This window comes from Molossus molossus, unplaced genomic scaffold (assembly GCF_014108415.1).
Source record: "Molossus molossus isolate mMolMol1 unplaced genomic scaffold, mMolMol1.p scaffold_m16_p_3, whole genome shotgun sequence".
Lineage (NCBI taxonomy): Eukaryota > Metazoa > Chordata > Mammalia > Chiroptera > Molossidae > Molossus > Molossus molossus.
The window spans coordinates 131,774,363-131,787,973 of record NW_023425366.1 but is presented as its reverse complement, the minus strand read 5'-3'; the positions used below and the strand labels follow the sequence as shown (position 1 = coordinate 131,787,973).

General features: G+C 49.8%; 1 protein-coding gene across 1 annotated transcript in view; it reads right to left on the bottom strand.

Annotated features, from left to right (window-relative positions):
• The window catches only part of GPR139 (G protein-coupled receptor 139), a 38,639-nt gene extending 27,155 nt beyond the window's left edge, over positions 1–11,484 (bottom strand). Inside the window, exon 1 of the mRNA XM_036280706.1 lies at positions 11,267–11,484. Within this exon, the coding sequence (XP_036136599.1) occupies positions 11,267–11,405 (139 nt within the window). The 5' untranslated portion in view covers positions 11,406–11,484. The remainder of the gene's footprint in view (positions 1–11,266) is intronic.
• Positions 11,485–13,611: the final 2,127 nt, after the last annotated feature.

Below are 13,611 nucleotides of genomic sequence, written 5' to 3'. Positions count from 1 at the left end.
CCATCCCTCACTCTGTAACTTTGGGTAAGGTCAGGTTCATTGTATAAAACGGGGTGTTTAGAGCAGCCACAGAGTGGCAGGTGTGGGCTGTACCAGCCACAGATTGTCCCGTTTAGTCCACACCACCAGCGCTGCGGGGAAGGCACTGCTGCACCCATTTTTCAGAGAGGACTACTGAGGCCCACAGTGGCCCAAGCAACTTGCCAGAGCCTCACCAGTAGAAAGCCACATACTGGAATTTGAATCCAGGACTGGGTACCACTGAGCTCATATTCTAATCTACCACCCTGTCAGTGTCTAAGAGCTCTTCTCATTGCAAAAAAAAAGGTTGGGTTAAAAGTTAAAAAAGCTTTTATAAAAAGGTGAGTTTGTGTCCCAAAACATGTGGGCACGCAAGCTGGCATCGCTTGGCGCTGCCCTCCCAGACGGGCACCCTGCGTCGGCGCGCACTTCCCGCACAGCTGCGCATTTCTTTGGTGCTCCAGCTCCGTGATCTTTTGCTCCTTCCTCTAGCTTCTTGTTTTTATTCTCCTCCCACTGTGCCCGCCTTGGTGTTTCTTGGTGCTTCTGGGAGCTCTGCCCACCCTGGAGTGTATGACTGGTCTCCCTGCTGGGCCATGCAAGCCGCAGACATGTTTCACGGTTCACATGGTGCTGGCTTCCATGGTGTTTTAACAGGTTTAAATTAGTACCAACATTGAAACAGAAACATTTCATATGAAAATCTGGATTTCTAAATTATTTAAACTGTTTGGCAGCACTGAACCACTGGCTGAAGGCCGAGTGGCGGCCGCACTTTCCGACTCCCCTGGTCCCCGCTCCCTAGTGTCTGTCACCCCACCCTTGACCCAGCCTGAGCGGCAGCTGTCAGCTGTCACTGTGTGTCCTTGCTGCCATTTTATTATAAGACAGGTGCACAGCAGTCCTGAGTGTCGCTGTCATCATCTGGCTTTGTGACTCTGGGTAAGTGCCTCAACATTTTCTTCTGAGAAATGGGCATAATACTTGCTTGTGCCCCAAAGGGTTGTCATGGGAATTTAATAAGTTAATCATGTAGAGAGCTTTGAAGAGTCCCTATCATGTAGTAAGAGCTACTTACATGCTGGCAGTTATCTAGAGGAGAGCACAGTGTTTTGGTACATATGTCTCTAACAAAATGAGAGAGAACAAAAGAGCCACAAGTTTTCAGAAAAACAGAGAGGAAGCATGATTCTTTGGGTAGGTAAAGCATTTCTTAAAACTGGGCCACTTTGCTAGGCCGGTGTGGCTCACTGGTTGAGCGTCGACCCAGGCACTAAGAGGTCGCAGATTCGATTCCGGGTCAGGGCACATGCCCAGGTTGTGGGCCCGATCCCCAGTGGGGGTCATGCAGGAGGTGGCCCATCAATGTTCTCTCTCATTGGTGTTTCTCTCTCTCTCTCTCTCTCTCTCTCTCTCTCTCTCTCTCCTTCTCCCTTCTTCTTTCTTTAAAATCAATAAAGGAAAAAAATAAACTGGGCCACTTTGCTCATTTATACTATCTGAGTGCCCCTTGAATTTAAGATGCCTACCCTCCACCACCCCCAGCATTTCTTGTACCCTCTGCAGAGCTGGCAATCCCTATCAGCATCACCCACATATTTCAGATCCATAGGGAGGTTCATCGGCAGAACATGTGTTCACTCCCTGGTCCCTTTTCTGCTGCTGACCCTGACGGCAGCGTGCAGGGCTTGTCAACCTCTACCAGCTTTAGCTGATATTATTTCTGTAGCTGATATTATTTCTGGACTGATATTATTTCTGCAGGTTTCTCCAAGGGCCACAGATTCCCTAAGCTCAACATGAAATTGACTGCTGAATCCATCAGCTCACTTTCCAAGGCACAGAGTCTCCTGTCTGGAGGGTGCCCTGCGAGGGGAATCCTGCGTTTGTGGAAAGACTTCTGCGTGAAGCGGAGCGTGCTCCAGGGCACCGGCAGGGCTTGGACATGCTGACACATCAGACAGAGAAAACCAAGCCGGCTCCTGTTTGTGGAGCTCCCTCAGTGTGCATGGGCTACAGCATGTCTCCCCCTCTGCGTGCAGGATTTTGAATCACCACAGCAATAATACAAGGCACAGAAGGTTAATAACATTTATCGAACTCTTACTCGATAAAGAACAAACATGTGCCAGGAATGATGATAAGCATTTTTTTGCAATTTTATTTAACCCTCAGAACAGCCCTGTGAGATAGATACTATTACTCTCCCACCTCGCTGGTGAGGAGGCTTGGAGAGGGTGAGAAATTTGCCCTAGGTCACAGACTAGCAAGTAGGGGAGCTGGGATTAAACCCAGTCAGCCTGACATCAGAGACCACTTGCTTAATTGTTAAATGTGACTATCCCTTTCTTGCAAATGAAAACTGGGACTTGGAGAGATGAGGTGTCATATCTGAGATCATACAGCACACAAGAGTAAGACACAGGATTCAAATCCATGTCTGTTCAGTTCCAGAACAATGCCTTTTACACTCGTTTTCACAGATTAGAACGGACACAGGGGACCATTATGGAAAGTGCTGGGGCAAGGGTTCCAAAGCTGGTATTCTGGACCCCAGCCCAGGCCGCTGAGAGCCTCCAGCACAGCTACTTGATTGGTCTGTGCTCGTGCCTGTCTATGGGCCGTGTCTCCAACTGAGACCACAGCACAGCCCAGTTCTCCTGGGCCTTTGACAGGCCCATCAAGAAGGACTTGTCCAAAGTCACTCAAGGAGTTATTACCAGAGCCAAGCCTGGAATCTAGGGGTCCTCATGCAGTGCTCTTTCTCTGCCTGTTATAACAGGGATCTTAAGGCCAAATGTACATAGAGGGGCTGGGAAGGTCACAAAGGAGAATGAGGCACACCACTGAGGAACTGTTTCAAGTTGGAGTGCCAACTGGAGTGCTTTTGAAAGGGGCAACTATTAAATAAATTAGGGTACAAACATACAATGGAAATAAAATAATGAAAAGTGTAATAGACACTACTATGGGTGATTAATCTATAAGTGAAACACGGCAAGATATAGGACAGTGTATATAATGTGTTCATTTTGCAGAGAGTAAAAATGGAAGAGTTAAAATTACAATGTGTGTCTATTTACATTTTTAGGTTTTCTTAATAATATGAATGTCATTACCTATTTAGTGAACACAAACACACACACACTCACACACACACACAACTGCATAGGAAAAGCAGCCTATTCCTTAGTTCCAGCCAATTAAATCATCTGTGAATAGAAACAATTTAATTCCTTCCTTCCTGTTATACCTTTTGTTTTATTTTCTTGCCATATTGCACTGGCTAGGACTTTCAGTGCAAAACTGAATAGAAGTGGTGAGAACAGACATCCTTGCATTGTTTCAGATCTTAGGGGGAAAGCAATCTATCTTTCAGCATTTGATGTGATGTTATCTGTATGTCATTTATAGGTACCCTTTATTACCTTAAAAAAATTGTACCTCAAGGACTTCCAGCCAAAATGTTGGTGCAGGTAAACATGGTATCCCCTCCTCCCACAACCACATCAAAATTACAACTAAACTACAGAACAACCATCATTCAGAACTGCCTAAAACTGAGTTGAAAGGAAGTTCTACAACTATGAAGTTAAAGAAGAAGCCACCTTGCCAGGCCAGTGTGGCTCAGTGGTGAGCATCGACCCATGTACCAAAAGGTCACTGGTTTAATTCCAGGTCAAGGCACATGCCCAGGTTGTGGGCCAAATCCCCAGTGGGGGGCATGCAGGAGGTGGCCAATCAATGTTCTCGCTCATTGACGTTTCCCTCTCTCTCTCCCTCTCTCTTCCACTCTCTCTAAAATCAATAAAGAAAAAAATTTAAAAAAGAAGCCACCTCAAAACTGGTAGGAGGGGCAGAGGCACAGAAGGGCTGGCAAGCATGGCAGATAAAAATCAGGAGGGATACCTCAGCTGTGAAGGTCCTCGCTGAGGATTGAGGGGTCCCCATACCAAACCAGGCCCTCCAGCTCAGGGTTTTAGTGCCAGAAAGAGAAGTCCCCATCACTTCTGGCTGTCAAACCAGTGGGAACTTAGGCTGAGGGAGGCTGAGGTTTCTAGAGTCCCAGGCAATTCTTCTTAAAGGGCCCATGCACAGACTTACTCAGACTCACTCTCTCCAGGCTCCAGCATGGAGGAGGCAGCTTGAAAGGCACCACAGACATATGGTTTAGAACAGAGTTGTTTGGCATCAGGATAAGAGCTGGAGAGGCAGCTTTCTCCTAGTCAAACATGCTGGCAGAGGCCATAGTTCCTTTGGTGAGCCCTTCCCCTATGGGGCACCCAGACAGCTGCCAAATTTGGGACTCACAACCTGGCTCACACTGTTTGCCCCACCCTACCAATTCCCTGAGGCCCTGCACCACCCAACTTTTGGGCCCACCCAAGCTGTTTTGTGACTTTACCATAGAATTGGCCTATCTTGGCTCCTGCTTCAGATTTTCCTAAATTCTCTCAAACAAGCAGCATTTGGCCTTAGCGAGCCCCATACCTCTTACTAGGTGGCCCCAGGCCTGGCACTAGAAGCAGCCAGCCTTGGTTCACAGCCTGGCTTTCCCTGGGCACCTCCAAGCCCAGCACAAGAAGCAGCCTTCAGCAGATCACTATGTAGCTTATGCCAGGTGGCTCCAGGTAGAACACAGGCAGGGGCTGACCTTGCCCCAGAGCCAGCACACCCAGTGGACAGCTTCAGATCATGTCAAAGCACCACCACCCAACCACCTCTACAAGTGGCACACTGAAACAGTAAGCTCATTGGGTACCAGAGCCCTGCTGAAGTAAGACTTGCTCTGTGTGGTGGGCCCCTGCACATCTGATCCTCCAAAGTAGTCAGAGGTCAGTGGTCAATGGGCATAGCCAGTCCTTGCAACTGATCAGCCTGAGTAAATCCCTCCCATTGACATCCCAACAAGAATCAAGACTCAATAACAACTGAAGTGTATACAGTCTACACAAGAGGTGCACCCTGATGGCCCAGCTGGGGTGAAGAGAGAGGCTGTGCAACCAGATCCTTCAAGACACCTACTACAATAGGCTACCCTATGAAGGCTAGGAGACATAGCAACTCTACCTAATACATAGAAACAAACATAGGGAGGCAACCAAAATGAGGAGACAAAGAAATATGTCCCAAATGAAAGAACAGAACAAAACTCCAGTAAAAGAACTAAATGAAACAGAGATAAGCAATCTAACAAATGGAGAGTTCAAAACACTGGTTATAAGGATGTTCAAAGAACTTAGTGAGGGCCTCAAGAGCATAAAAAAGGGGCCAATCAAATATAAAGGCTGGCACTACCTGAAATAAAGAATAATTTACAGGGAATAGGTAAAGCCAAGAAGCAAACCATAGATTTGGAATGTAAGGAAGCAAAAAACACCCAATCAGAATAGCAAAAAGAAAAAAAGAAAAAGAGGACAGTGTAAAGAGCCTGTGGGACAACATTTGCATCATGGGGGTGCCAGAAGGAGAAGAGAGAGAACAAGAAATTGAAAAGCTATTTGAAAAAATAATGACAGAAAACTTCCCTATCTTGGTGAAGGAAACATACATACAAGTCCAGGAAGCACAGAGAGTCCAAAACAAATTAAATCCAAAGAGGTCCACACCAAGACACATCATCATCAGAATGCAAAAGGTTAAAGACAAAGGAAGAATCTTAAAAGTAGCAAGAGAAAAGCAGTTAGTTACCTATAAGGGAGCTCTCATAAGACTGTCAGCTGATTTCTCAAAAGAAATTTTGCAGGCCAGAAGGGAGTCACAAAATGATGAAAAGCAAGGACCTACAACTAATATTACTCTATGCTGAAAAGCTATCACTTAGAATCAATGGACATATAAAGAGTTTCCCAGACAAGAAAAAACTAAAGGAATTCATCACCACCAAAGCAGTATCATATGAAATGTTGGAGGGCCTTCTTGAAGAAGAAGAGGAAGAGGAGGAGGAGGAGGAGGAGGAGGAGGAGGAGGAGGAGGAGGAAGGAGGAGGAGGAGGAGGAGGAGAAGAAGAAGAAGAAGAAGAAGAAGAAGAAGAAGAAGAAGAAGAAGAAGAAGAAGAGCAAAAGAATGGCAATAAATACATATCTACCAACAATCAAAATAAAACGAATGTACAAACAAAATGAATAAGTAGAACAAAAACAGACTCATAGATACAGAGAACTTTTTGTTGGTTGCAGGAATTAAGAAGTACAAATTGGTTGTTAGACTGATGTACCTCAAAGGGATGTGGGGGGTCAGGAAAATATAAACCAAAGAACTTATTTGCATATATGCATAACCAATGGATACAGACAATAGTGTGGGGAAGGCAGGAGGAGGTCAGGAGCAGGGGTAGGGGGTCAATGGAGAAAAATTGGGGGATATCTGTAATACTTTCAACAATAAGATAAGTTTTAAGAAAGAGATTCTATTTCTGTTCCTAATTTGATAAGTTTTTATCATAAATGGATAAATGTTGTCAAAAACCTTTTCTGCATCTATTGGAATTATCATATGGATTTCCTATTTTAGTTTGTTAAAATGGTGAATCACACTCAATGATTTTCCAGTGTTGAACCAGCCTTGCATTCCTTGGATAAAACCAACGTTGTCTTGATGTATTAGCCTTCTTATATAATACTCCTGGATTAGACTTGCTAATATATTTTTGAGGATTTTTATGTCTATGCTTATGAGGAATATTGGTCAGTAGTTTTTCTGTAATATCTTTGTATTTGATATTAGGGTAAGCTGGTGCCAATTATTCCTAGGAAATATTTTTTTATCCTCACCCAAGGATATATATATATATATATATATATTTTTTTTTTTTTTTCTTTATTGATTTTGAGAGAGAGAAGAAGGGAGAGGGAGAGAGAGATAGAAACATCTATGAGAGAGAACATCAACTGGCTGCCTCCTGCATGTCCCCCACTGGGGATTAGGCCCACAACCTGGACATGTGCCCTGACAGGGAATCAAACCGGCGACCTCTTTGTGCAGGGTCAACGCTCAACCACTGAGCCACACCACCTGAGCAGGATATATTTTTTAATTGATTTTGGAGAAAAACAAAGGCAGAGAAAAACATTAATTGGCTGCCTCCCATTAGCACCCCAACACGGGATCAAACCTGTAACCTAGGTATGTGCCCTGGCTGGGAATCAAACTCTCATTCTGTTTGTGTACAGGACAGTGTTCCAATCAACTGAGCTACCTGGCTAGGACTTAAATGATAAAAAACAAGTTATTGGGTACGTACTGTGTGCCAGACATTGTGTTAAATGCTTACGCCGTCGAATCCTACCAGCAACCCTATGAAGTGTGTACTATATGTATCTGTGCTTTATGAATGAGCAAATTGAGGTACTGTGTAAAATCAGTTTCCTAAGTCACATGACTTAGGACTCAGAGGTCCAGCTCCAGACTTTGTACTCTTAACCTGTTTACTACATTTTCTCTAAAGATGTTACCAGGCAGAAGAAACCACATCTGGAAGGCTCAGTCAGCCATCTCTCCACCTCTGGTTGACAACACCAGTGACTACCATGTGTCAAAGCTCTAACTACCTGTCAGGCTACAGACTAGTCACCTCCTTTCATCTTGAGCTCACCCTCAAAGGCAGGCATCATTGCCCTTACTTGGCAGGTGTAGAAACGCTCCCACCTGCTTGGCGGCCTATGGTTTCAGGCTATCGTCCTCTTCACCTTGTCTCCCCTAACATCCGTGGCACCATTGAGAAGGTACAATTTAAAGACTACCTTTGGCCCTGGCCGGTGTGGCTCAGTGGTTAGAGCATCAGCCTGAGGACTGAAGGGCCGTGGGTTTGATTCCCGGTCGTGGACGCGTACCGGGGTTGCAGGTTTGATCCCCCAGCATAGTGCAGGAAGCAACCAGTTGATGTGTCTCTCTCACATCAATGTTTCCCCCCCCTCACTCCCTTCCACTCTCTCTAAAAAAAAACAATGGAAAAAATACCCTCAGGTGAGGACTAACAACAACAACAAAAAAGTATAAAAACCACCTTTTATATCGGTTTCATTTTGTGCTCCTCCTTCCTTTTTGGTGGCTCAGCTGTCCTCCCTCCCACACTCTGTCCACAGGCATTAGGCTCTTTTTTCCTCCTGCACTGTATCCCAGCTGGCCCAACGAGGGTCCCCACCTTGTTGGTCTGCTGGCTTCCTGTGTGTTTCAAACAGTTAGAGACATCTTGCTTACGTAAAAAGGAGGGAGAGAGGGATGGAGTTTACGGAACAGCTGAGCCAGCAGTTTTCACCACTGAGCCCGCAGCCTTAAAGACAGGTTAGCTCAAAGAACTTCCAGGAGTTATGAAGGTATGGCTATGCAACAGGTTACACAGACAATCTTATTTCATATAAACTCCCTGTCCTTTGACTTTACAGGGGAGGAAATTGTGGCACAGAGTAGCTGGGAATTCCTCAGTGGCCAAGCTCTGTGCACCCTTCAACAGCCCACAGCCGACCAGTTAAATGAATCTGTCCGGGGCAGGTGGTTGGACCATAGGACCATCTTAAACTCTTCCTCTGAATCAAGAGATTGAAGGTGGTAAGAAAAGTTGGCCTTGCTCCTAGTGACTGGCTCCCCCTTGCCACTCAGCCACTCCCCATCCGTCCATCAGTCCACATCCACATCTCTGACCTCCCCGGGAGAATTTAGAACTGCCAGGAAAAGTGATTCAATTAAAATCTCAATTTGCAACAATATTACCAAGCCCTGTGGTCTGCTACTTCACACCCAGCCTGGCTGTGCTTCCCAGTGCTGGCTGGTAATGGGAGTTTGCTAATTGCTGGTGGCTGGGCTGGGAAGGGCGGGAGAGCTGGAGTGAGCTCAGGAGGAGGAGCAGGTGCTGAGCTGGGGCCTTTTCTCCTCGGGTCTCCCTCTTTGTACAACCAAACCAGCTTCCTGATCACCAGAACTGCAACAGCACCAACCAATGTGTGGGTGGCAGGCACTGAGCCCCATGCCTTACTCTACCAACACCTCAGCCAACACAACGACTTCTCAGCACAGTTCCAGGAGTTATGCTCTCATAATGCCTGTTTCTCAGATGTGGAGATGGAGGCACAGAGATACAAAAGGCCCACAATGAACACCCAGGTCCGCTTCGTTGTACAATCTGCATTCTTGATCACCAGGGCAGACTTGCCTGCCCTTGTGGTTTTAAGAGAATAACTTAAGGATTTCACCTTTGAACCACCTTGCAAACAATGAACAAAACCAGCCTTCATCAGCCTGTGACCTTCGTGCCAGCAGCCTCTCCGATGATTCTTCTCCAAAATGCTCGGTCTCACACCCGTCGCTGCCTCTAGAACCATAAGCTTACACTTGTGAGCTCCTTGAACTCAGGAACTGCCCAGGGGTCTCTGAGTCCCTTTGGCACACAGTAGGTGGTCATAACGCTTAGTTGAGTGTATAAACACATCAATGCCCTTCAGTTGCTAATCTCAATCCAAGGCCGCCCTCCCTTCCTCCACTTCTAAAGTCTCGGAGCCCTGGCTCAGCCTTGTCCATGCCTAGTACCATGCCTGGTGTAAGCAGGGGCCAATGCTGTGAGTCAGGCAGGCCCTCGCTCGCATGGGACTTAGGCAGTAAAGGTATGAAGCGCCTTGACTTCCACCTTGAGGTGTCTGAAGGTCTGAGCTTTATCTCGTTCTCCCTATCCTCATGTCCCTGCTTTGGGTCAGCCTCTCCCTGTCCTTATGTCTCTGTCCCTTAATGGCTTTTCAGAAGAGAAGCCTGAGAGGGTGGCTACTGTGGCTACTTCCGTCAGCAGAGGAGATGGAGGGTGAAGGGATGGGCAGTGAGGGCTGCAGGGGGAGGGAACTGTCATTTCTCCAGTTCAGCAACCTTCTGAAAAACTCACTCCCCAAAAGAGAGCTCTGGAGAGGCTCAGGAGGGCAGACCAGGGGTGCACACTGGGCGGAAATCAATTCCAGCTCAAGGTAATTGTAGGACAGGACACGCAGACGGCCCAGCAGGGCAAATCAGGGGCTGAGCCTCTTTCCCAGGGCAGCCAGCATGATCAGTTGATCAGTTAGTAACAAAAGCCTCATCACTGGCGGGGGGAGGGGGGGGGCAGGAGGGGGGAGGGGGGCAGCATTAGTAAATGTGTGGTTTCTGGAACCTGCCTGATTTGGCAGGGGGGTTATTTCAACTATCTCATTGGGACCTGGCTACGGAGGTGGATGTTTTGGAATGGAAATCACAGAGAAGCTCTCAGGAATACAGCTCTCAGGTCCCCTGGATCTCAGGATGCTGAAGGTGCAGGGATGATGATGCTGCGATGCCGGAACGTACATGGGATTTTTTTTCCTGCTCCCTTCTGTTCCTCTCTCCCGGCTGCCTGCAAGCGCTCATTGGGAATCTGCCACACAGACTGTCAAGCACTCTCTGGAAGATGGGACCATCTCAAACCAGAGCCCCATGAACCCCCCCCCCTCACAGGCAAGCACCCCCCTTGACCCTCCCCAGCTCAGCTCTTTTAAGGAATTCAGCAGAAATCTCAGCCACACTTTGGAGAGGATGCTAAGACGTGGGACCTCAGCAGCAGCAGAGAGCTGCCCAGGGTTGGTGGACCAGATGGCAAAGCCAGGGGGCGAGGCTTGTCCTCAAGGAGACTGTGACCCTCTGAGGTGGCGGCCTTGGCAGCGGGCCCATGAGCCTCTGTACCTTGCCCTGGCCAGAGCATGGTCCCAGAGCCAGCCCCGACTCTGGCCTGGAGACGAGTCCTGCTTAGGGGCAGCAGGGGCTCCCTCCTTCCTCCATCCCAATGCCTCCCCTTTCCCAGCAAGAGACTGCCCAGCACCAGGGTCTCAGGCTTGGTCCGGGGTTGGACAGGGACATTCAGCGGGGCAGAGGTGTCCCGGGCTGGGGTGAACGTGAGAACCACGGCAGAAGTGACACCTCCACTAGCCATCTATCCGGATGTACAGTCCAGTCACACAGCCCTCACTGGACCTCACAGACTACAACCCCTCCAGCCCACAGTCACACGCTGCCCGTGCCTGCAGCGCACACGAGCGAAACACACACACACACACACTCGTGAGTCCAGCCAGGTCACAGCAACTTCCTTGTTCCCCAGTCTGCAAATGTCCGCAGTTGCCCTTTAGGCTGAAACTTTTTCAGAAGGGACCCCAAAGACCGCAGATGGCGAGGCGAAGGTGAATAGCCTGGGGTCCTGGGCAGCGGCGCCCCACACTGAGGGCTCCCGGCTTCCCTCCCTGTCCCCGGACCCCCTCACCTGGTAAACCGAGGCACAGCAGGAGGCTGTAGTAGACCACGGGCACGAAGCCCAAGCCGCAGGCCGCGCTGGGGGACCAGGACAGCGAGCTGTTGGCTGCGAAGCGGACGTGCGTGTGCTCCATGAGCGTGTGCTCCATGAGCGCACCCCTCGCTGCCGTGTCTGCGCCGGGCCGGCGGGTGCGCTCTGCACGCTGGATCGCTGGCGGCAGCCACCGAGGCAGCAGCTGGACTCGCTCCTACCCTTGGCCGCGGTCCCTCGGCTCCGTCCGCACCTGCCGCCTGGAGTCCCGGCCCAGCCCTCCCGCCGGGCGCAGGGCTCAGGAGGGGCTCCCGGAGCCGGTGCTGCGCCTCCCACCGAGCACCGCTCCGCTCCCGCCTCGAGGCCGAGGGCGGAGCGGGTTGAGGGAGACGGGACGCCGCTCTCCACAGCCAATCAGCAACTGCCTGGACGGGGGGCGGGGGCGGGGGCGATGCACCGCAGGAGGGGGTCCCAGCCGCCTCTCTAGGCTCCTGTCAGGAGAGAAGAAGGAGTTCGACTCGGAACCCCGAGGAAGACGGGTGGGAACCGGGAACCGGCTGCCCCATCTCCACCCCCTGCGGAAGGGGCGTGGTGGGCGCCCTCCTCTCCCAGCGCCGTACTCCTCCAGCGTGTCCCCAGTTTGCCTTCTCCTCCTCCCAACCGCCTCTCTTCCAGTCCATCTCCATGGAGGGCTCCTCACCCACGGCCTTGTGGGGAAGGGGAGGCTGCAAAAGCAGGCGGCGGTCGCTCCGCTGGACCCTGGACCGCAGGAGCGGAGATGGACAGGAAGGTGCACGTGTCCGAGTGTGCGCGGACTCTGGGGGAGGCCAGAGGGCACCTGTTCCTGAGCTGGAGTGCCTCGGGGCATGCAGGCTGGCTACGAGGAGCCTGCCACCGGAAGTCCTTCTGTCAGGAGTGAGGATATCGCAGCCACTCAGACACACCCACACTCACACAGACACAAGGTACCCAGCCACGAGGGCACACGCACACACTCGTATGGGTGCGCGGATGCCCTCATTCCACACTCAGACACGTGAAAACACAGGGCATCCTCACCACCACCACACCTCCCACCATACACAGAAACGCACATCAGAGTCATCTGGGCGGCGGTCCAGTGTTTGAAGCCTGGGTGCTGGTTAAGAGGGGTAAAGCAGGTGGGATCAGGGTTATCTCAGGGCAGGCAGATGGAGAGTTCCCCAAACCGCTCTTATGGGGGCCACAACAGAATTCAGAAGAGACGTCTGTACCGGGTTTAAGACTGTGTGTGAGACAGAGGAAGGAGAGATGTTTGCCAGGGCGTGTGGCAGCTGCTGACACTGAGCTGTGATGGCTCAGAGAAGCCTGAGACCCCTCTCTGCTCCCCGGCACCCCACCCCTATAACACCCAGTTTAGGGAGAAGGAACTAGCTGGGCTATCCCAGCTTCTTCCAGGTTTCCCAAGTTGGAGGGGGCCCCTGCACCTCATGCTGAGCGAGGGGCATGTGTCCAGTATTGCTAAGGGCCCCCCAGGCAGACTCCAAGGCACCCAGGATGGGGCAGTCTGCTCAGGGAGGGATCCACTGGGCCCGCTGGGTCTGTGATGCACAGGGAGGCAGGGTCCCCAAAGGGACAGATTACTTCTGAGAGTCCTGTGGCCCCAGTGATATCTCAAGCCAAGTTAGATATTGAAATTTTGTTCTGAACTCTGTTGTTTAAATGTGACTAATCCCAAACAAAAACTGTACTGTGATGGATGATAAATAAAGTGGTGTCATTGATAGCGGTTCAATAAATAATTGTTCAAAAACCTATAGCTTGGATTTATCTACAGGCAACCAGATGGAGATGGAAATGGGCTGGGGAAGGGAGGGTATGGGATTTGACAAAGCTCCCCTGTGTGTTCAGAGATCTCCCCACATTGTTGCAAACCACGGGTGGCACCTTGAGGGTTAGCACTGGCTGGTCCTCTGCCTGGAATGCTCTTTCTCCAAAGAGCCCGGTAACCTGCTTCCTAACCTTCTTGGGGTCTTACGTATTGTCTCCTTCTCATTCAGATGTGCCCTAACAATCCTATTTAATTGAAATTTCCACTTCAAAGTGCTCATTTCCTCTGCCTCTCCCCTGCTTACTTTTTCTTGACAGGGCTTAGCCATCTTGCATACCATATACTATTTATTTAGTTTCTTACCTGTTTCCCCCCTTGAGGAGCAGACCCTGCTGTGTATTTTGCTTATGGCAGCATCACTGACTTCCACACAGAGCCTGCGTGTTGCAGACTCTCCATAACCTTTGACAAATGAAGGGCCCCAGCGTCCACTGACATGCCGGGTGAGAATACA